Below are 21450 nucleotides of genomic sequence, written 5' to 3'. Positions count from 1 at the left end.
CAAACTAACCAGACAGTGCTGCAGATAAAAGGCCTGAGGGTCTTCAGTCTGCTGCTTTTGATATCAATGATTAGAAAAAAACAAATGTTCACAGCCAGTTATCTGCACAGTGTCCAAGTATAAAAACCCAGCCCTGTGGTGAAGCTTTTCCCTCAGTCTTTGTTCATGGAACTGGCCCACTTCTGTCACATCATCTTAAAAATATATGTGTATATATATATATATATATATATATATATATATATATATATATATATATTCTTTGAAGGATACACCTTTCCTTCCAATAGCAGGATGTTTATAACAACAACTAATCAGGGACAAATGTGGCAGGTTCAGTCTTGGGACCGAGTCTGATAAAAGACACTTCTGCTGCTTTACTCGTCAGGATATGCAAAAACGGATGCAACACACTTTGAAGAGGCGAGTTAAAAAGCAACGTTCTCCAGACGTCATTCACAGATAAAACTTTTATTTATAAAAAAAAAAAGATTCCATAAAAATGGAATAATGGGGGCATTCACATTCATTGGTATTCTAGCATTAAAGGCGTGATAAAGTCCGGCTGAGAAGGTGAAAGAGTGTAGTGGTTTTGCCGCCGTAGTAACCTCAACGTGTGCTCACTGCTACGGCAAAACAAGGTTTTACAAAAAATATCAGCTAATCCTGCCTTTCTTCTCATCTGTACAGTGTCAAGTATGTGAGAGAGAATACATCAATGATTCAAAGATAGAAAAGAGAGGAGATTCAGGACATAAACACACAAAAAAAAGAAATATCAGGTTTGGACATTTTGCAGTTTCAATCGATCTAAATAAACAATTTGAGTACATTCAAATTACAATCTTAATTAAAGTTCAGTAGGCTACATTTTTAATGAAGCGAATATAAACGCCAAATTGCGGTAGACCAAACCTTTACCCAACTGTGTCAAGGCTTCGTACAAAAAGTAACTTTGCTTAGATTTACATAATCAACCTATTATCAATAAATTAAAAAAACAGCATTATTAACATTAAAAACCTGTACAAATAATAAAAAAAACAGTTCAAATATATATATAGGCAAACAGTGTTTACATTAGTGCACAAAATAGCACAAGAAAAAAGGGTGTGCTGCAAGTCTGTCCACTTCCTGTTTGTATAAACCCACGTCCTTATCGGGGGAGACTGACTCGTGCGTCACAGCTCCTTATTTTATTATTTAAAAAAAAATAATATTTATAGCAAGTGGTGACCTACAGTCTTTGGTTCTGTTCGACCTAAACACAAAAGGAACTCTTCATCAAACTTGAGCCCATGTGTCAGAACCTTTCCAAAGCACTGACGTGACTGTAAATCTATCCTGAGGGGACACGTGTGGACGCTGGGGCTTGAAAAAGCCATCGCAGTCGTCGCCACCGTGGCAGAAATCGCCCGATTTTTGCATCTCGAGGAGGGAAAAGTGTTTCTTTGGCCATTGGGCTTTGATCCCAAGACATTTGCAGCTCTGTGGCGGTTGACTTATCACCACGATGTAGGGCCTCAGGTCGGCCACTCTGAAGTGAGGTCTAGGTCTCGTCCACCGCGCGCCCTACGAGGAGGTGGGATTCCCAGAGTCAGCGGCACAGCTCTCAGCTTGGTCAAAGAAGAAGTCCTCGTTGACGACAGACGTCAGACTCTGAACGCTGAACTCCCGCTCCAGCAGCGCGTTCAGGTCCACGACCACGCCAGAGGACGCGGCCTCCTCGGTCTGGCCGTCCAGCGACCTGCTGTGCTCCTTCATGCTCAGCAGCGCCGGCTGGCTCCTGAAACTGTTGGGTTTCCTCCTCATGGCGCTGAAGTGTCTTCGCATGAGTTTGGGTTGCGTCTCTGGTGTGTCGTCCACCTCCGCGCCCTCGGGTTGGACACAGGGTGCCAGCGCGGCGGCGTCTGAAGCGGCGTCCTCTGAAAGAGTGAGCTGGAGGAACTGAGCCTCCACGGCGCTGGCCGGGGAGCTGCCGTCTCCACTGTCCGTCCTCGTCCCCCCCTCACTAAAGCCGTCGTCGTCCTCATCACTTAAAATATCGGACTCTTTGACCGACGAGGAGGAGCGGGGCTGTGAATTGGACGCAGTCGTCTCCTGCACGGGGAGGACACGGGAGTCAGGGGAGGGGGAGGAGGTGCAGGGCGGAGGAGCGCCAGATAAACTGAAGGTTCCGCTGCTCAGGCTTCCCTCGTCTGAGTCTGGCCCTGGCTTCGGGCTTCCTGTCTGCGTGGAGAGATCTCCGAGTGGCTGTTTACACAACCAGGAAGCCCTGGAGGAACCTGGTGACGAAGGTGGAGACAAGTTAGAAACGCCGCTCTTATCTCAGCAAAACACTTGCACCGCGAGCCCCTCGAGCAAATCATGGCCTAAAAAACAAGATACGATCATGTGAAACTTAGCGTTACATAAGTGATGGAATGCATTTCAGGCCAAATTAACCTCAGGCCTGATTAACGGTTCCACGTCGTTCCTACACGCGGTCTCTCGCACCCTAGAACTGTAACCGCAGACAACAACAGATGTGATGGCTCTGCTCGGTGACATTGTATTTCCTCTCCCCACACTCCTGGCTGCTTGCCCTGAATTTAGTTTAGTTTAATAAAGGACGATTTAAATGGAATTATGACGATGTGTACATGTTGTGTGCAGTAACAAGCGGGAGCTGAACGTGAAGAGAGCAGAAACACAGCGGCACAGAACTCACGGATGAGAAACCAAACAGCAGCGCGCAGCATGTGCGTAAGCCGGCTTAAAGCTGCACTGTGTTTCCAGGTAAGATGCACAAGTTCAGCCCTTGTACTCAAACATTTCTCGTACATTATGACATGATTTGTGCATCTGAGGTTTCTCCTGTCAAACTGCTGAACAAGGACAAGGAAAACCCTCCCTAACCTGCACCTGCACTCTGGGCATCGTCCTCACCTTTCCAAACCAATCCTGTTCCTGTCTTTTGGTGTTATAAGTTAATTCTGAAAAACAAAGAATCTATTTCCTCCTTTATTTAAGATGAATAATAATTGTAATATTGTTTGAGAGAAATTGTCCATTTTTAAGTTAAAACAGTAGCAGGAGTAGGAGAGAGAAGCCATTTTTGTTTCATCTTTTTTCTATCCTGTTTTGAGTTAGGAGATTAGATTAGGAGATAAGATTAAATTTGTAAAGACAAGTTTTGGTTTGTTATTTTTTGGGTGTTGATCATCTCTGAAGTTTAATAAAAACTGCTGCACTTTTAAAATGGATTTATGTTGGATTTCTTTGGAAAGATGAGGTCGACAACACACACACACACACACGTTACCCCTGGTTTCCCTGTCTGTCTGTCTGTCTGTCTGTCTGTCTGTCTGTCTGTCTCCACATAAAACAAATCACTTCCTGTGTGCAGCTTTGGAATGTAACACGAGATCTAAACTCAGAGTCACGTGGAGCTGAGAGAATCAATCAGAATTCTGTGAATTCCTTTCCCGGTTGTTTGTATCGAAGTCTCGTCAGCAGAAATTCTTAGTCTCACGTCACCGTGGAAACAACAACAGGTTCTTATGGATCTTTTTAAGTACGGTTGCTTCCGCTCACTCACCGAGCCTCGCGGACGAGGGCAGCGTGCAGCGCAGAGGGGCCAGACGCTCTCTACCGCTCCTCTGCTGCATGCTCCTCCTCACGTTCTCCCTGAGGATGGAGCGGATCACCTTGATGACGTTGACCTTGCTCTCTGGCAAACTGGGGAGGAAGCACAGGAAACGTGAGACCCGGGATTTTTTTAAAACTCAATTTCAGAGGCTAAATATAAATAATGAGGAGGGCACGAGGGAGAGAGAGAGAGAGCTCCATTGTGTCCCCAGCGTCGCGAGTGATTTAATTCATTAGGAGTGATCCCAATTTCACAGTGTGTAATGGGAATTACCAATTCGGTCACAGGCTTCAATCTCGACATGGAGACAGTGTCACGATGCAGTAAACATCAGCATCACGGGTAAGAAATAAGATTTGTCTTTGGAGACTGATGTGAACAAAAGCTACAGGAAGAGGTGAAACTGTGAAGCATTCCCTTATGGGAAAGTTAGATAACTTACTGTATGAATATATACTTTATCATCGATTCATTTGTCTTAAAACCTGATTTAACGTTGCAGGAGTTTCCATGTTGACTGTTTCCTTGTTCCCAGGCTTTATGCTAAGCTAATTTAAGACAGGTGAGTGTGGTACTTCCTGTTTAAGACATTATTATGCATTTTTTTTTGTTTTACTTTGACACCTGTTTGTTGCCAATAGTGATGAGTTTCCTCATACAGTGATAACTTTGAGTACAATAATTATTATAAGCAACTGAAACAGTGGCCAAAAGTACAAAAGTAAGGCCAAGGCTGTAATAACCTTAATTATTATTTTTTTCTGGTTTCTGTGATGGGTAAGAAAAATGTGAAAGAAGATAAAAAAAAAAAAGAGAATGATTTCACACTTAAAGATTTCATCTCTGACCTGCTGCACAGCTGAAAGACGGTCTCCGGTCGTCCTTTCACCTCAGACCTGGAGTGAATCAACTCCCAGATGCAGCTGCTTTCTGTGCCTGTTCCTGCGAGAGCGAGGGAATAAAATAAAAAAGGAGAGACTTTTAACCACACAGGCCAAATATGGTTTATGGTTTCAGGAGGAGATAAGGAAGGAAGGAGGGAGGGAGGGAGGGAGCTGAATGGAAATGCCAATGTGTGCGTGTGTGTGTGTGTGCGAGTAAAATATGAAGGGGGAGAGGGAGGAAAAAGATTTAGTGCATGTACTTTGTGAGTGATTTAGTGGGGGGTGATGTGGCAGAGCGCCAGCCTCATACCTGCAGTATTTCCCAATCTGACTTGCAGCGCCGACAGCGGGATGAGCCAGCGGAACTTAAACGGGTCTGAATCTCCGTGACAGAGTGCTGAACGTGGGTTGGCCTGAGGTGTCACATGACGAGGAGAAAAAAAAGAGCGTGTGTGAACGACTACATTTATGGCATGTGGGGAAGTAAAATAAGCACAGAAGTCACATGACTCACCATTTTCTTTTTCACCTTGTTGTTTTCCCTGTAGACCAATATCACTGCTCTCTTGAACACTGGTGAGAGAAAACATCAGCGTCTCAGTTGTGACTGTGAACGCCTCTTGGGGCGGAAAAGCGACTGAAGTGTGTGTTTTAGCTGCTCGCTGGAGGCTTTAAAGCACGTAACTGCTCTGATAATGAAATTCACTGAGGTCTGTTTGAGCGCTGCTGCAAGCAACTCAGTGCACGGCGCTGCAACAGAAACCTAAAGGCTGTGATGTGTAGAATGTTGTCGTTCCATAGTGTCACTGCCAATGCGGGCTATTGTGTTGCTGTTTATTTGTGGAAATAGGAAACAATGACTCACCAAACACGGTCATTTCGGGGTCTTTCCTCATGCGGCCCAGAGAAGCGTGTGGGTTGAGCCAGACCACAGAGGAATGCATGAGAAACTCACCCATGGAGATTTCTGTGACCTGAGAGCGAGAGACACACACACACAGAGAGGACGTCAGAGCAGAAGACAACACGTCAAACTTTGAACGCAAAGCTATTTTAATTCACAGAGATGGCGTGATGCATTATTTAGCGTTGGCTTATATATTTATTTACGCTGCAGTGCTTTCCGAGCGCGTTACTCGACCCGATCTGTAAATGCATTCAGTCCCGAGAGGAGATGCACAGAAGACGCGGCGTAAAACAACACAAGACGACTCCACACTCTGAAGGATTTACTGTATCTGTGTGGAAAACACGTGCTCACCTCCTTGTCATGACCAGTCTGCTCGGCGACCAGCTGATCGAACACGGAGCCGTAATCCTCGTAGATCTTCTGCATCTCGTTGATGTGGCTGGCCACCTTCTCCATGGCTTTCAGAGCCTCTGTGGAGACAAGAACACACGTGTCACACTTCGAGTGTTTGTGTGCGTCTACATGTGCATGTGCATGTGTATTTCTCTCCCGTTACCCGTGAGATGGTAGTGTTCCTCGCTGTCGGCGTCGGTGAGCGACACCAGCTCCCTGAGCAGCAGCGGATACTTGAGCACCCTCTGCACCGGCTTAATCAGGTAGGACTCCAGGGTGGATGAGTGCTGCTTGGTGGGGTTCCTCGCATCCAGGAATTCCTTAAAGGCCTGATCCGTCTTAGCTGGAACAAGCAAACGTACTGGATTAATAACTGGGATCTTTATTTTTCACTGTCATTTATTCACGGTCCCCAAAAAAACATAGTTTGAGACACAATTGTTTTTATTTTTATTTCTAAATTGTTTTTATTCAATTGTTTTTGTTTTTATTTCTAAATTGTTTTTATTCAATTGTTGTTATTTATATTTCTAAATTGTTTTTATTTTTATTTCTAACTTATTTTTTATTTCTAAATTGTTTTTATTTTTATTTCTAAATTATTTTTATTTCTAAATTGTTTTTATTCAAATTTTTTTTTTCTAAATTGTTTTTATTCAATTGTTTTTATTTTTATTTCTAAATTGTTTTTATTCAATTGTTTTTATTTTTATTACTAAATTGTTTTTATTTTTATTTCTAAATTGTTTTATTCAATTGTTTTTATTTATATTTCTAAATTGTTTTTATTGAATTGTTTTTATTTATATTTCTAAATTGTTTTTATTCAATTGCTTTTTATTTATATTTCTAAATAGTTTTTATTTTGATTTCTCCAATTCTTACTGTTAATTGTTTGTTTCATGTAAAGCACATTGCGTTGCCTTTGTGTATGAAATGCGCTATATAAATAAAGCTGCCTTGCCTGGCCATGTGCTGCTGAATCTTAGTGCAACAGTCTCCAGCAGGGGGCGGCGACGGCGGCCTCTTCACAACCCACCATTGCAACCGCAGAGTAAATATTAGCTAATTAATTACACTCGCCTCATCACCTGTGATTATCTTAATGACTTAAAGCAGCTGGGGGTTTTTTTTTCAGCCTGGAAACTGTGATGAGTTAGTGAAACACTTCACACTCCACAGCGTTCCTGAGTTTACGCTGAAGCCGACGGCAACAGCAACGGTTATGAAAACGGAACAAGAAACGAGCCTTTCTGTAAAAAAGGTGACGATGACATTTTCTCCGCACAGTATGCTTCCACAACACGAACTGAGGGGAGCCATTAAAGTATTAATTATAACACTGGAAACCACAGACAGGCAGCTGTGCATCGACACATCCCCGAGTAATTGGCAGGCAATTAACGAGTCGACAAATAAACAGGGGAAACTGAGGCAACCCGGCGCCCCTGGCATGATGGGAGAAAAGGGAGGGGAGTGATGAAGATGGCAAAGACAGGCATATAATTACTTGAAGGGTTGACACACACCCACTGATTTCTTCTACGTGTCCTTGGATCCGCTGGTTGTGACCGGGCTGAGCCGAGTATATTACTCTGTACTGTACTATCACCTCGTTAAACTCTGCGCTCCCATTATTGTGCTACGTGTTGTTCATGTATTAGTGATTAGTTTGTGAGAGCGGTGCAGGCAAACTCTTAGTCAGGCACTTTCCTCCTTTCACTCAAACTTTAAGAGCGAGCGGCTCTGACCACAAGCTCAAACACTTAAGAATTAACATAACGCAGAGACCTGAGGAGCATTCGGGACAGTCAGCATTTTCTTTTCTTTTCTTTTCTCACACAAAGCCGCATTAAATAGAAGTTACAGCTCACACAGAAGCTATAGGGAGCGTTTTCTATGTAGTAAAACAACTATGAATAGCCCGCTGGTGGATTTATTATGGTTTTTTATGATTTTTTAAAAATAAATATCCTTATTTTTCAATATTTTGTTCGTATCTCTGATCCTATTAGCTGTCCATTCTACTACTACTAAGGAATATCACTCGCAGTTGTGGTAGTGGGGCAGATTTAAGCGGTACTAACAAGTCAACTTTAACAGTTCCTCTCTGTCACATGCAGAGGGAGGAACAAGGGAATAATCGAGGGCTCTGGAGACAAGGTTATTAAAAGTCTGTGTATAAATGTGTGCATGTGTTGCAGGTTTGAATGTTTAGAAACCGTAAATCCTGTGACGAATTGTTATTGTGACAAGGAAGCAGAGTTTATATTTGTGCGACTCAAGTCCTTGCAGGCAAAGTCTCAATGGAGAACTCGTGATGTAAACTGCACTTTCACTGAGAAAATAAACACACTACTTAAATGTGATTAAACCGTTTTTTGGTGACTTTGCACTGAAAAGGGACTTTAAAAATGGAGGACTCTAATAATGATTTCTGTCTCGGGTTCTAAAGTATCCGGTCTCACCTCTCTCCAGGACCTTCTGGACCTTGATGTGGTTGGCACAGAAGCCACTGTAAAGCTTGAAGTGGTCGGCGTAGTAGAGGAACGAACCCCCGAGAGAAAACAGCAGCTTCTGTAAACAAAGAAGAAGACAAACGCACAGAGGTGAGTGTTGCACACGGGCTGAGAGAGTGTGACGCTCCACAGTGTGGGTGAAAAAGAGCGTGAACATGTGAAATCTGGAAACCTTTGTCCTCTTTATGTCGGGGGAACTTTTCCACACCTTTTGAGTAAAGTCACTTTCAGCAGCTCACCACAAGTAGATCAATAGACCCCCCAACAACCTGTCATGTCTATCCTACACATAAGCCAGTGATGCTCCTGTCACATCAACTCAACTACTTATCAACCACAAGATCTCAAACATCATGTGTGGCTAAAATTAGGAGCATTAAGACCTGGTTTTAGGGTTAGGTTCCAGGGGCCAGGGAATGAAAGCACAAAGAATGCAAAACAAGTGCGTGCATGTACTGTATCTCACCTTGAACTGTGACGGGGTCTCCAGGGTGCTGAAGTCCGGCGAGGAGGCGATCCTCTCCTCCAGCGTCTGTAAGAAGACCCTCTGGAAGTCCAGCATCTCTGGGAGGCTGCCAAACAGACTCTCCATCTTCAAGAGGGCAGGGAAACAGGGATGGTAGCATAATGGATAGAAGGAGGAGGAGGAGGAGGAGGAGGATAAGGATGTATGAGAGGAAAAGTGAAAAATGGGAGAGAGAGAAAGAAAAAGTTAGGTAATATGACGCTGCGAGGGGGAGAAAAAGGGTGAGAAAATAGCCAAACAATCTTGTACTTCATAAAAATCAGTCATATAGAGGCTCAGGAGTGTTATAAAAAACCTCAGTCTGATGGATCCATCTCTGAAAAAGGCACTTAGGGACAAGCTATAAGCCTGCTAGACATACAACACACACACACAGAGAGTTTCAGACAGGCTCTCTCCATCACATACATCCAGTCACCACTTCCCTTCATTAAAAAGCATTCTGGGGGCTAACACATACACATCCACTGTGTGTGCGAACACATCCCGCTGCCTCATAATGGCCTTTTAATTTGCCCCCCATGCTAAGTAGCCTATCGACTAGTTATGTCTTGGGTGAGACGTCCTGTCTTTGAGGTCACGTCTCTGCAACGCTACAGTCATTAGCATGTTGCAGCTCAGCTCCTATTAACATTATCACTGGACCACATACAGGGGGTGTGCGGGGGGGGGGGTCCAATTTTCTTAATGAAATGGTTGCATTAAAACCAGCAGACAGGTACGCGGTGACATGTGAGAGTCGGCTGAATGCTTTAAGGGTAGGTTTCCTCTTAAGATGCCCCTTATTCCAGAGTCCCTCGTAGGACAGTAGAAGGTCAGTGGAGGGAAATGCTAATTTGTCCTTCAGCGGTAATGAGGTAGCTGTGACCAGCGAGAGTTCATCACTACCACCTCTGGGTAATCAGCACTCAATGAATTCAACATCCTTATGGACCCTTCCAGGACAGGACATGGTCTACACCTCCTCCTTTACATGTTCCACTTATTTCCTGCTAAACACACACTCGCCACCTACCTCGTCCAGTGAGAGGAAGCTCTCATTATGCAGGGGTTTCAAGTAGATCTCAAACAAACACTCCAGGTCCTGCAGGAAAAATAGAAAACAAGGTTAGTAAGAGGGGAAAAGGGGAATCAAACACCTTGAGTTAACGCTGTCGTTTTAAAACATCCTCCCAGAATCCCTCACCTCAAACCCCCCCAGCGTGTCTCAGTATCAGAGGGACTATTCTCATTTTCTCATTAGGTTGATTTATGAGCTTTCTCCTCAGCCTCATCCACCGTCTAAGCTACCTATACGGGCGCAGATCTGTGAGAACAGACACTCTGCGAAGACAATCGGCCTCTTCAATTACACATCAACAATAGGCTGAAGGAGAAGGAGATGCACTTAATGAAAAATGTGAGCCATTCCAAGCGGCGCAGACACGAGAGGATCTTTAACATGCATCAGCTGGAACAAGGTCATATTGGAAAACATGAGGGCAGCGACACGATTGGGCGGGAGGACGATAAATACGGGCAGACGGAGAGGGAGGAGCTTCAACTGTGACACAGGAGGACACTTCTCTCAGTTCTCCCCTTGTTATTGATGTGCCGTATCACAGCTAAGCACAGTATTAAAAGGGTAATGTCACATTTGTGAAATGAACTCCTTCACTCTGATAGACCGCTCTCATATATGCAGATGCAGCACTTTAATTTAATCTAGCCAAACTATAAAAGGCTAATAACTTGCAGTTTTATGGGGGTGTGCTATGCAAAAACTGTGTTAAACTTTAACTGTTATTTGCAGTTTGGCAGTAACTTTCTATATTATAACCTAGAAAGCACATAAAAACCTGTTGTTCTCAGAAAAGAAAAGCTCCACTGCCTGTCTTTAATAATAAATGAAGTCTCACCTTCACGTATGATTTCTCCGTGTCCACCAGCTCCTGGATGACCTTGCGTAACCTCTCGGTGGCGCTCATGTGTTTGGGGCAAGGTCTACGCAGGGTGGCCGCCCCTGCGGGACCTGGCCCCAGCTCCACTCCCTGCCTCACCCGAGATTCCTTGGTGTCCTCCATTAGGCTCCCGGCACCTGAACCTGAGGCTGTTCCTTCCTGAGAGGAGTGGTAAAGAGTGCACACCGTGTCCACACTCTGTAGGGGGCGACAGAGAGTGAGAGAGAGGGAGGTTGTATTTAGGTTAGACAGCACAGCTCATGGGTTATAATTGGCGGCTGGATAATACAAGGCTCATACTTTGAATACATGCAAAACCAAGTCCTGCATGTGCACACATGTATTCAAATGGAAAACTGTTTTACTTCGCTCATATAAAACATACACAGCTAACGACGTCAGCTGTACAGCTGTATAAATTAATAATCTATACAATTCCACACTGTTACACGGGCCAGTCGTTCCCTATGGGCATACTAATGACGTTATGGAGATTTAGCCGTGCACTCTATGTTAATAGGATTTTCATCAAAGACTTTGACTGGGTATCCCGGGCAGATAGTATGGCACATTACGGCACATTACATTCCTCTTCGTACATCCATTATGGACAGTAATGCAGCTTTGTGTCACACCAGTGCCAGAGAATCTGACATGCAAAGAGGACCCAGGTGGCCGTGTGCGTTGGACCACATCACATCCTCCAGCACTGCTTTGTACCACTTAAATAAACTGTACCAAGCAACAAATGTAACAGATCATCATTTAATTTTAAAGAGATGTTATCAATGGAAACCTAAGTGCATTATTTTATTATTATCACATTATGGCCTGAGTTTTTTAGAGTTTTTAGTCCAAGGGGAACGGTGGCAGAAAATCAACCATCTTCTGCTTCTACGGTTCCACTTACAGGCATAAAGATCGTAACAGTGAGATAACAACATGGTTGCCGTGTCACTATATAAGCAAATATAATTTATAATTTCTCACCTGACGAATGACTCAAGCAAGCCACTTCATCAAATGCACCAACAAGCCATGATGTCTGAGCTAAAAAAAAATGACTGTTCCTCTGTATTCCAAGTAAATAACATGATGTGGCATAATAATAACAATAATAATAACAATAATAATAATATATGGCCAGTCCCTGCAGTGTGCAGAGGCTGCTGAGTGCCAGTAATGGCAGGTTCCAATCAGCTGCACAGCAACACAGCATATGCCAGGCAACACAAGTGCTCAGCACTTTCCATATTCCCCCGTGTGAATACGTGTGCGTGTTATTGAAAATATTGCGCGAGCAAGCATTCAAGTGAACCTCGCTACTGCAAGGCTGTACAGTAACAAACACGGATCGATAAACCCCTTCATTGTGACACCGCAGGCATCGATGCACACATGCACGCGCTCCACCGAGATGTGTGTGCGAGCGCTTGTCTGAGTCATTCAGCCCCGACACTGGTGTGAGCGACCACCCGCGACCTCCCACCTCCCCTCCCCTCCCCTTCCCATCACATCCACTCACACATGAAGCCTCGCGGACAGTCGAGGCTTCCATTAATGAGCCTGCAACTCATCAGCTAACTCATTACCGCGCGGTCACTCCAGAGACGGCCAGTATATACAGAGTGTGTGAGAGCGACAGATGGAGGAAAAGCCCTCGCTGTGTCGTCTGTGTGTCGTCTGGGCTAAACCTCTTTGAAGTGATCCACCACCCACAGCAGAGCCAGTCTGGATCACTTTGAAAGTGGCCAGATCATTTCAAAGAGGTGACTTGATGCTTCTCTTTTTCCCGCTGGTGGAGGAGAGTGAGACACGTTGAGATGGAAATAAATCCTTTAAGATGGGAGGTGAAACGCTGCCTTCAAATAAATCTATAAAGACGTGACAATGAGAACAGACATCACTCGTCCCTTAATGGTAAAAAACAGGTATGATTGAAGAACATCACTGAACATTTAATGACGTCACCCATCGGTCTGTGAAGTGACATTTTGAAGTTCAACCAGTGACAAATCATCCATCCATTCATTTTCTACCACTTTATTCTCCAATCTCAGCTGTCATGGGGCGACAGTTCGCCAGTCCATCGCAGGGCCACATATAAACACAACCACCCACTCTCACAATCACACCTAAGGTCAATTTTAGAGTGTCCAATTTACCTAATTAACCCCATATTGCATGTTTTTGGACTGTGGGAGGAAGCCTCAGAAGACCCACACAAGAACATGCAAACTGACCGCGTCTCTGCAACCCCTCACTTTTCACTAGCTCCTCCCTCTCATCCAAATATGGTCTCGCAACCTGGGTTTTCTTGCTGCAAAGGCAAGAGTGCTAACCACTACACAACCGTGTCGCCCTCCAGTGCCATTTATATTTATAAGACCACAGAAGTGACCATATTTGGATAAGAGGGAGGAGCTAGTGAAAAGTGTGGGTGCAGCTGTCAATCTGCTATCTGTCAATTCGATTGAAACTAAAAAGTCTAGTGAGACGTCGGGCCATTTTACCACAGACTTGCACACAAACTGACTTCTTTTGGCAACCAGTGGAGGCGCCCCCTGTTGGCCATTCGGGAAACTACAGACCCCAAGCACTTCCACACTGGCTTCAATTCATGGAGCCTGCGACTATAGTCCATTTAATGTAATGTATACATGCTAAAATTAGCCAATTAAGTACAACAATGGCCATAATACCACACTGCTATGGCCCAAAATGTATTCTACTGGTTGCATAACATTAACGTAGCTAATGGTTATTTATACAAAACCAAATACCATCTATGTACCAACAGTTGACCCACAAAAGGTCACAAAATCTGCTTCACACACACAGTGACGACGGTGCCACACACGGCGCCAGTCGGCCTTTCACTCTGAGAAAACTCAATACTGCGCTGGGCAGGCAGACAGGGGGAAGATTGCCTGAAGGTAACACAGAGGTTGAAGGATATCACAGAGACATATTAATCAAAAAGGGGCCACTGGTGGCTCCAGACACGGAAGAGCATAGCCCTGTGAAGACAGATAACAGTTATATCTGTTGTTTAATTCAGCTATAGGTGCTTAGAAAGGGAGGCGGGACTGGCCAGAGTCTTTAAATATATGTGTGTGTGTGTGGCATAAACACTGACCTTGTCAGGACCAGGACCTCATTTCTGACAAATTGGTTATATTTAGGGCTAAGATTTGAATTGTGGTTAGGTAAAGGTTAGAGTTAGGGATTTCCTTGTTTTTGTTAAGGTTCGGGATATTTCTCCTGTATATGCATATGTTTACTTTTTATGTATATATTTTTTTAAATATTTATTATTTTCTTTATGTATATCCATATACCAGTTATAATACAATTTCTTGTTTACTTTTTGCTGGTATTTTTGAGTAGACAGCAAAGTAAGAATTTTATTGTACAGTGCATATTATTGTTTGCGGTGCATATGACAACAAACACTTTGAATCTTGAATAACTCTTGTATTAAAGTCAACGTGAGTCCTTAAAAGGATAGCTACGCACACCTGTGTGTGTGTGTGTGTGTGTTCAGCACACACCACTGCTCATGTGCTGAGTTCATTCTCATCACACCCACACTAGATATGGGCTCATGTCCACCCTGCACACATGAGATGATGGAGGAGCCACAGAGTTGTAGTGAAACTGGAACACGTATGTGATGAACACGATTTTCATCAATGTTTAAATGGCAGACACTTGCACTGGACCATGACAGGAAGAGATGGGCAGAAGGAAATAGAAATATAGAGAGGAAGGAGGGGAGGAGGAAGTAAGAGGAGCCTACAAACTGTCATGACTCAGGAACTGCAATTGACTCACTACAATCCTACCAACAAAGCCTGGCAGCTAGTCCAAATAAGCAATTAAGAAGCGAGGACAGGAGCCAGCAGAGAATCAAGAAAAACCTCGGAGCGCCAGAAAAGACAAGTGGATTCAACTGTGCTGCTGCTGCTGGGGGTTCATATCCAGCTTTTCACTCTGTCAGCTGTCAGCTCTGCATCATGTTTCTACCTTTCCTCACCGCCTATGCCCTTAGGTCCATTCAGAGAAAACAACTCTTTTTCAGCCCATGCAGATACACACACACACACACACACACACACACACACACACACACACACACACACACACACACACACACTATGTACGGTTTCTTTCTTACTGCAACGAGCAGCATTTCTTCTATTTTTGTCAATTTCTAGATAAAAGTATAAGGTTTTGCTACGACCTAAATGCCAACTAAACAAACATGTTTTTTTTAAATTGCAAACTGACCACATAAATGCCCAAGTCATTCATTTAGCTAAATCTCTACACCAGATCTCTCATCCATCTAAAATGAGACATCATTAAAGCAAAAAAACTCACTGTCAGGAGCAGTGATGCTTAAACTTTGGTACGGATGTTTTTCCATTGTCTCTCTTAACGAAGCCTCGTCACAAACTACCGCGGATAATCTCGGTCTAAATATTTACTTGCTGTGTCGGTCCTCTCCTCGCCATGAAGAGCAGTCTATTGAGGAGCCTCCATGCTGCTGCAGCCTGCTGCCGAGTCCTTCGGGCCAGAGAGCGGCCCTTCCGACGCAGTCTGTCTCCTCTGGACGCTGGCATGGCGTCTCCAGGGACAGCTTGGACGAGTCGGCTTGACCGTGTCGGGACTTGTCACCTCAGTGAGTCTTCTGTTGCTCAGTAAATCTCTCCTCTTCAACTCGCCGCTGCCCATCTCGCTGTTAGGCCCAGGGTCAGAAACCTCAGTCTTCTTGAGTACGCCTCTGCCTCTGAAGCAGAGTGGTCTTTGATAGCGATCGAGCCATTGATCCGGCGTCCTGCCGTTCTTGTTAAGCATAGGCAGAGGAGAACGTGCTTGCTGCTGGCTTGCTTTGCATATCAGTGCATCTCTATCTCCTCAGCTATTATGTCCAGATATCTCCATTTCTTTGCCTGCTTCTCCCGGTTCTTCTTGACCACAGTGGTTATATGGATGATTTCAGATGATTCCAGAGGGCTGAATGGGGGGGGAGGTTGGGACTGTATCAGGGTCCAGAGTCTCTCAATAGCAGCAGTACAATGTAGACTGTTCTGGCTTGTTACCTCCACACACAGAAATGGCTGACTCAAAAACAGGGAGGCTCTGAGCCGGTGGGGGGGTAACAGAGCAGGAATCTTAACTATGGCCTCACACAAGAATAAAACATGACACGTACAACGCCGCGCTTTCACAGGGAATAAATAAACAGATGAAGGCGTTGTCCATGAGAACTCTTCTAGTACTCGGACTTTGCTTTATCATAATCATATTTGACCTTATTCCATGAGAGTTGATAGCGCTGTAGTTTGGGAGGCAACACTTTGCACATTTGGTATATTTTCACCTCATGTGATCATTCTTTGTATAATTAAACAACAAAAAGAAATTTCAAATTTGAAGTAGGTTTAGTCCTTAAAGAAAGATTTAAGAGCCGTCTAAACCAACTGATTAGACGGCAATCACTAAAGCTGGACTTTAATCATCATTAATCACACAATCTTTTCATCAGGTCAACGTGGTTTTACAGTCCTGAACCCAGACAGCAGTTTCTAGTACTGCAGGTAATGAACTCCAATTTACACTTGATTTATTTAGATGAAATACTTCGACAGCGGAAAGGCCACATCTTAGCATAAATAAGCAAACGTACACGGGAAAGGGACGAGGATTAAGAAGAAGCGCTGACATAAAGATGTGTCCCTGAGGATAAAGGCATGTAATGACACCATGAGGAAGAGAGAGGAAGACGAGGCCCAGTGGCCGGTAGGCAAGCCAGTGATTCATTTGCCATGTTAGTGGACCGTAGTGCCAAGATGCCATCTTCTCTTTAGAGCCCAATAAAAAAAGAAGAGACAAACACTCATAAATCAAACCAAGTAGAGGGGGGAGGAGAGAGGAAGATGATAGCTGATCCCGTCACACTCCAACCCATTATTATTCATCCTAAACACATATTATTCCACAAAGACTAGGTAGACTTTTGGGAAAGGAGTGTGTTTTAATAACGAAGCTAGCTTCAAATTAAAGCGCCCATTCTACTGAAACCCCTCGGCTATTCAGATCCACTCCACTGTATAACTAACAAACTACAGAAGCAAAGCACTGAGGAAACTATACACTATTCTTACTCCACCAAAATGCCTCAAGGGCAATTAAAGGTTTTGTAATCCTGCCTCTGGGTCATTGGAAAGCAAAAAGGATGCAACCTGGTCAATCAACAGCCACTGAAGCTCACAAGGTGACCATTTCAGGGCGACTACAGTCAAACTAATCTAATGTTATATCTAATGGAGCCCACGCTACTGAGCTCGACACCATCTGCCTTGGAAGCAAAACTTAGAGGAGAAGAAAAATAATAAGACATCACCAGGACACAGCTGCTGTAAGTAGTTAAAGCTGCTAAAGGTTACCAAGTGGTGTTTACAATACCCACAATCTTTGTTTATTGAGTTAGCACTCTTACCAGTGAGCATTAAACCTGCAGTCCAAATACAGTTAGTGAAAATGAGAGTAGATTTGCAGGTAGTTAGAAACTCAGGGGATGATTCCAGTGGTTCGGCTACACGTCTATAAGGTCTGTACCAAATCTAATGCCAATCTCTTCCATGACCTTCAAGATAGTTTAGACTGGAATAAAGTGGTGAACCGTCCATCTGACTGTCACTGTACTACTTCAAATCTAGGAAATAATTCACACATTAATATTGCATCAGACTCACGTTCCTGGTGGTGCTTTCACTAAGCACACACACACACACACAGGATGTTGTGGGAAGTGAAGCTCTGCAGATAAGGTGTGAAGACTCACAGTCTCAGCTACCTCAACTAAATCCTCCCCACAGCCCATAATAGTTACCAGTTGCTTGTTTCCTTTGGCCTCTCTCTGGCAGGACAAGCAGGAGGTCATATCCTGGGCCAGGCAGGCCAGCTTGTCCTTAAGGAGCCGCCCCAAACTGAACAGCGCCGAACCCAGGAACAGGTTGTCCTCCTCTGACTCGAAGCCCGAAGGCCAGAACCAGCACATGGCAAAGAGGGACCACAGGGCCTGAGCAGGCGACTGGTCCCGCACGAAGAGCTCAAGGAAAGTGGTGAGGTAGAGACACGACTGAGTAACGTCATCGTTCGCCAGCGGGACTACGACTGGGATTATGGCCACTGCCTTGGATGCACTGGGCAGCCTGTTGGTGGTCATCCTCAGCACATCCGCATCATGTTGGCTCCAAGTCCCGTCTTTGTCCGTCCGTCGCTTCTTCCTTTTTACATTTTCATTAGCCGTTCTCGCTTGTAAACAGTGGAGTGGACCGACTAGAGCGGCATTAACTGCACTGACAGCATTAAGCTCAGATTATTAGTCTGCTCAAGGCCAGATGGTGGCTGATGGGCTTAGTCATAACACACACACACACACACACTCCTCCCCACGTTGCCTCATAACAACTCATATCACACAGACAGAGCTGGAGGTGGTGGGATCATGTTTGAAGGAGAGAGCCTAACACATGCAGGTATCACCACATCTTCTAGTAGCCTAGGACTCTCAATAACAGAGAACTGAAGCCAATATATCAACTTATATTCTCTTATTCAAGCAAACGGGTCACAAAAAGGAGGAAGAAGGAAGGAAACTGCTACAAATACCAGTCTGCCATGTGGTTCCTTCTAATAACATTTCTACTTCATCAAATTAATCATGTTAAACAGTACAGAGAGGTCTGGCTCCAGTCATGAGACCATTTAATGAGCTCTCACTCATATATGTCTGGTCTGGACAAAAGTTTAATATGTGGTTCACAATGTAATATAAAGTAAAGTTAGCATGGCTGTCATCCACCGAGCAATTACACATCATTAGATAGATAATTAATAGGTTCCACAACATTACAATAACACAAAGTTTTATTATTTTTATCATTGTAAAATAAAACACCCACGGTGTCACAAAGCCAACCATATGTTCACTTTACTACTTTTTCTTTCGGCTTCTCCCTTTATGGCAAAAAAAGAAGAAAAAAAATTAAACATCTGAATTTGACAAGCTGCTTACAATATGTCTGTTTTTTTTATTATTAATTGACACATGCTTTCAGCTTTATATGAAATCAAAGACAAACCAAAGGTTCAAAAATGTAGCCTAACATTTTAAAGTTTAGTTTAATTTCATTGAATATCAAAAGAAATGTTAGAGAAGCTGAATTCAGTCGATTTTTGGCATGTTGGCCCATAAATAATCAACAAAAATCTCAGGGGTGGATAGTGAATTATGATGAAAGAGCCCTTAAGACACATTTCAATGCACTATAAACCACATGCAAACACCACCATCCACATTAAACAAATGAAAACAAATGCACATTGTGTCCAATCAGTTGAATTTCTGGTGCCTGGAGAGAGTTATCCACGACCAATTCTGTTGATTTCTGTAATCGATTGGCTGAGCTCATAAAGGTACCGGAACATTGTGCTAACCCAATTACTGCAATGGTCGCTCTATAGCCAAATGTCATCAATAAGGCAAACTCCCTCAGTGGCAGCACAGATGAGATGGTAAACAGCATCGTCAACTGTGCCAGGTAAACCCCCCCCCACACACACACACACACAAATCTCTCCTGTGTAGTAAACACAAATTGGAACGCAATGGACCAATTAATCAAAAGACAGTCACTGTAGTGAAGCGGCCGATTACAAGGTGTGACAAGAAGCTTGAAATGACTCCTCTCCCCTCCCCATCCATCTCTATTGACTTCCACGACGCCATCTGCATGCACGTGTGCACCTGTACATGCTGATACGTGGCTGATTTTCTACCTAGTGACTGGATTCATTTTCTCCACGGCCCGGAGAACAAACCGATGACCCGGCTGTGATTAAATTCATTTCATCACTGCAAAAATCTGATTAACCACCACTATCTCACCCTCTGTTTTTCTTTTTTTCCTTCAGCTGCCTTCACAGTGGCTGGCTCTTCCTGATGTAGAAGGAGGGGGTCATTTTTTTCCCCTCCTCCTCCTCCTCCTCCTCTTTCTTCCATTCATTCCTCAGTGAAATAGTAACAAGAGGGAGATGTGCAGCAGTGGTGCAGTGCAGTGGGACTGACTCATGTCACCGGGCAAACAAAAAAAGAGAGACAAATGCAGCCAAAATAAAGACAGAGAAGAGAGCACGTCGTCCTCGACACTCCACCTCCCGGCTGACCTCAGGTCAAAGACTACGTGGCATCCTCTGACACGGGCGATTAGAATAAAGCCACGGCATTTAGCAACGATTGCTACGCTAAGTTTGGCCTGGATTTGCAATCAATGAATCACCATCTGAAATGAGCTCAACACCACCACCACCACCGCCGCCGCCGCCGCCTATTACCCTCTTTTTCATGTCGCTCATATCACATAACGAGCGGCTCTGTCCAAGTGTGCCAAACGGGCACAACGCGGTCGATGACAACCAACAGACATTTGCAGCACATTATCAGCCGACCGATGCAGATGCATTTGTTCCTGTGCGTCGTTCCGCGTCTTATTTTTCAAGGTGACTTGGCATAATTTATTACTCCTCCATCTTCTTGTGTTACATCTGTTATAACAGCATCTGTGAAGTTTGATTCCCAGCGGCGATTCAACAAATAGGAAGGACATAAATCACTGTTCTATTTGCTGTAAGTCGTGAGAGACACACCTACAGTGTGTGGCATACTTATAAAAAGGAGAACAAGACCACAGCAGAGACGGGACAGGAACGTGTGAAGACATCCTCATCAGCTTTTTAGTGTTATGATGGAGACGCGTGTTTTGAGTGATGGCGAGGATGACAACAGAGCGGCCTGTGGGGATGCATGTCTTCTTCAGCATGTATGTGTGTGTGTGTGAATGTTAGCCAGCGTCTCCTCTCAGTCTGGACCATGTCTGCACGACAGTAATAAGCTGTGTTTATACCGGTGGCTATGATAGAATATACTAATTATGGTAATGCTAAGGATTGGTGCCAGTCGGGTCTCTGACAGGCCCACGGCAGCCACACACACACACATATATAAGACACACACAACCCCCTCCTACCTTGCTGTGCTGCACAGGCCTGTGAATGCAGAGGGAGTGACCATTCTCCAGTCCTACGCACGGCGACCCAACACCATCAGCTGCACTGCACACGTCTGGAAAGAGAAAAAAAAAATGCTTTAACATCTCTTTCTGAGCATGTACTCTATGTGTGTATGTGTGTGTGTGTGTGTGTGAGCCGACTACACTGCACATCCTGTTTAACACCTGCCAGTCACATAGAAATTGGCAAATGGCATTAGCATTTAGCTTTCCAAAGACAAAAATAAGATTAAAATATCAAATGTGTCTGGAAAATATAAATATGCACTTAAACCGTCCAGAAATGATGAAATAATTGTCTAATTTTAACCACATCTCATTAAAAATCCCTGAAAAAGTCTCTGAGGACAAATTCTCCAGTAACTGGCACACCAAACGACTATTCCTGGTTGAAGCCTGGGAGGCAGGCCAATGTGACAGCAGGGAAACAAAGGAGAACTTCTGGACCTCCTGTGGAGATGAGCCTCTTCTTTATAAAAAAATAAAAGCTGGCAAACTCAGTCAA

At 44.1% G+C, this 21450-nt stretch overlaps 1 protein-coding gene across 3 annotated transcripts in view; it reads right to left on the bottom strand.

The window, feature by feature from the left end:
- Positions 1–455: 455 nt before the first annotated feature.
- tiam2a (TIAM Rac1 associated GEF 2a) overlaps positions 456–21450 on the bottom strand; it is a 64746-nt gene continuing 43751 nt past the window's right edge. For all 3 annotated transcript variants that reach the window (XM_058614801.1, XM_058614799.1, XM_058614800.1), the window contains 13 exons: positions 20904–20998; positions 10762–11001; positions 9879–9947; positions 8804–8929; positions 8287–8395; positions 5982–6161; positions 5777–5895; positions 5381–5489; positions 5030–5088; positions 4826–4928; positions 4480–4573; positions 3581–3720; positions 456–2285 (listed from right to left, as the gene is read on the bottom strand). In XM_058614801.1, coding sequence (XP_058470784.1) covers positions 1573–2285; positions 3581–3720; positions 4480–4573; positions 4826–4928; positions 5030–5088; positions 5381–5489; positions 5777–5895; positions 5982–6161; positions 8287–8395; positions 8804–8929; positions 9879–9947; positions 10762–11001; positions 20904–20998 — 2156 coding nt within the window. In that variant the 3' untranslated portion in view covers positions 456–1572. The remainder of the gene's footprint in view (positions 2286–3580; positions 3721–4479; positions 4574–4825; positions 4929–5029; positions 5089–5380; positions 5490–5776; positions 5896–5981; positions 6162–8286; positions 8396–8803; positions 8930–9878; positions 9948–10761; positions 11002–20903; positions 20999–21450) is intronic.

This window comes from Solea solea, chromosome 18, assembly GCF_958295425.1.
Source record: "Solea solea chromosome 18, fSolSol10.1, whole genome shotgun sequence".
Lineage (NCBI taxonomy): Eukaryota > Metazoa > Chordata > Actinopteri > Pleuronectiformes > Soleidae > Solea > Solea solea.
This window is presented reverse-complemented; position numbering and strand designations above follow the sequence as displayed.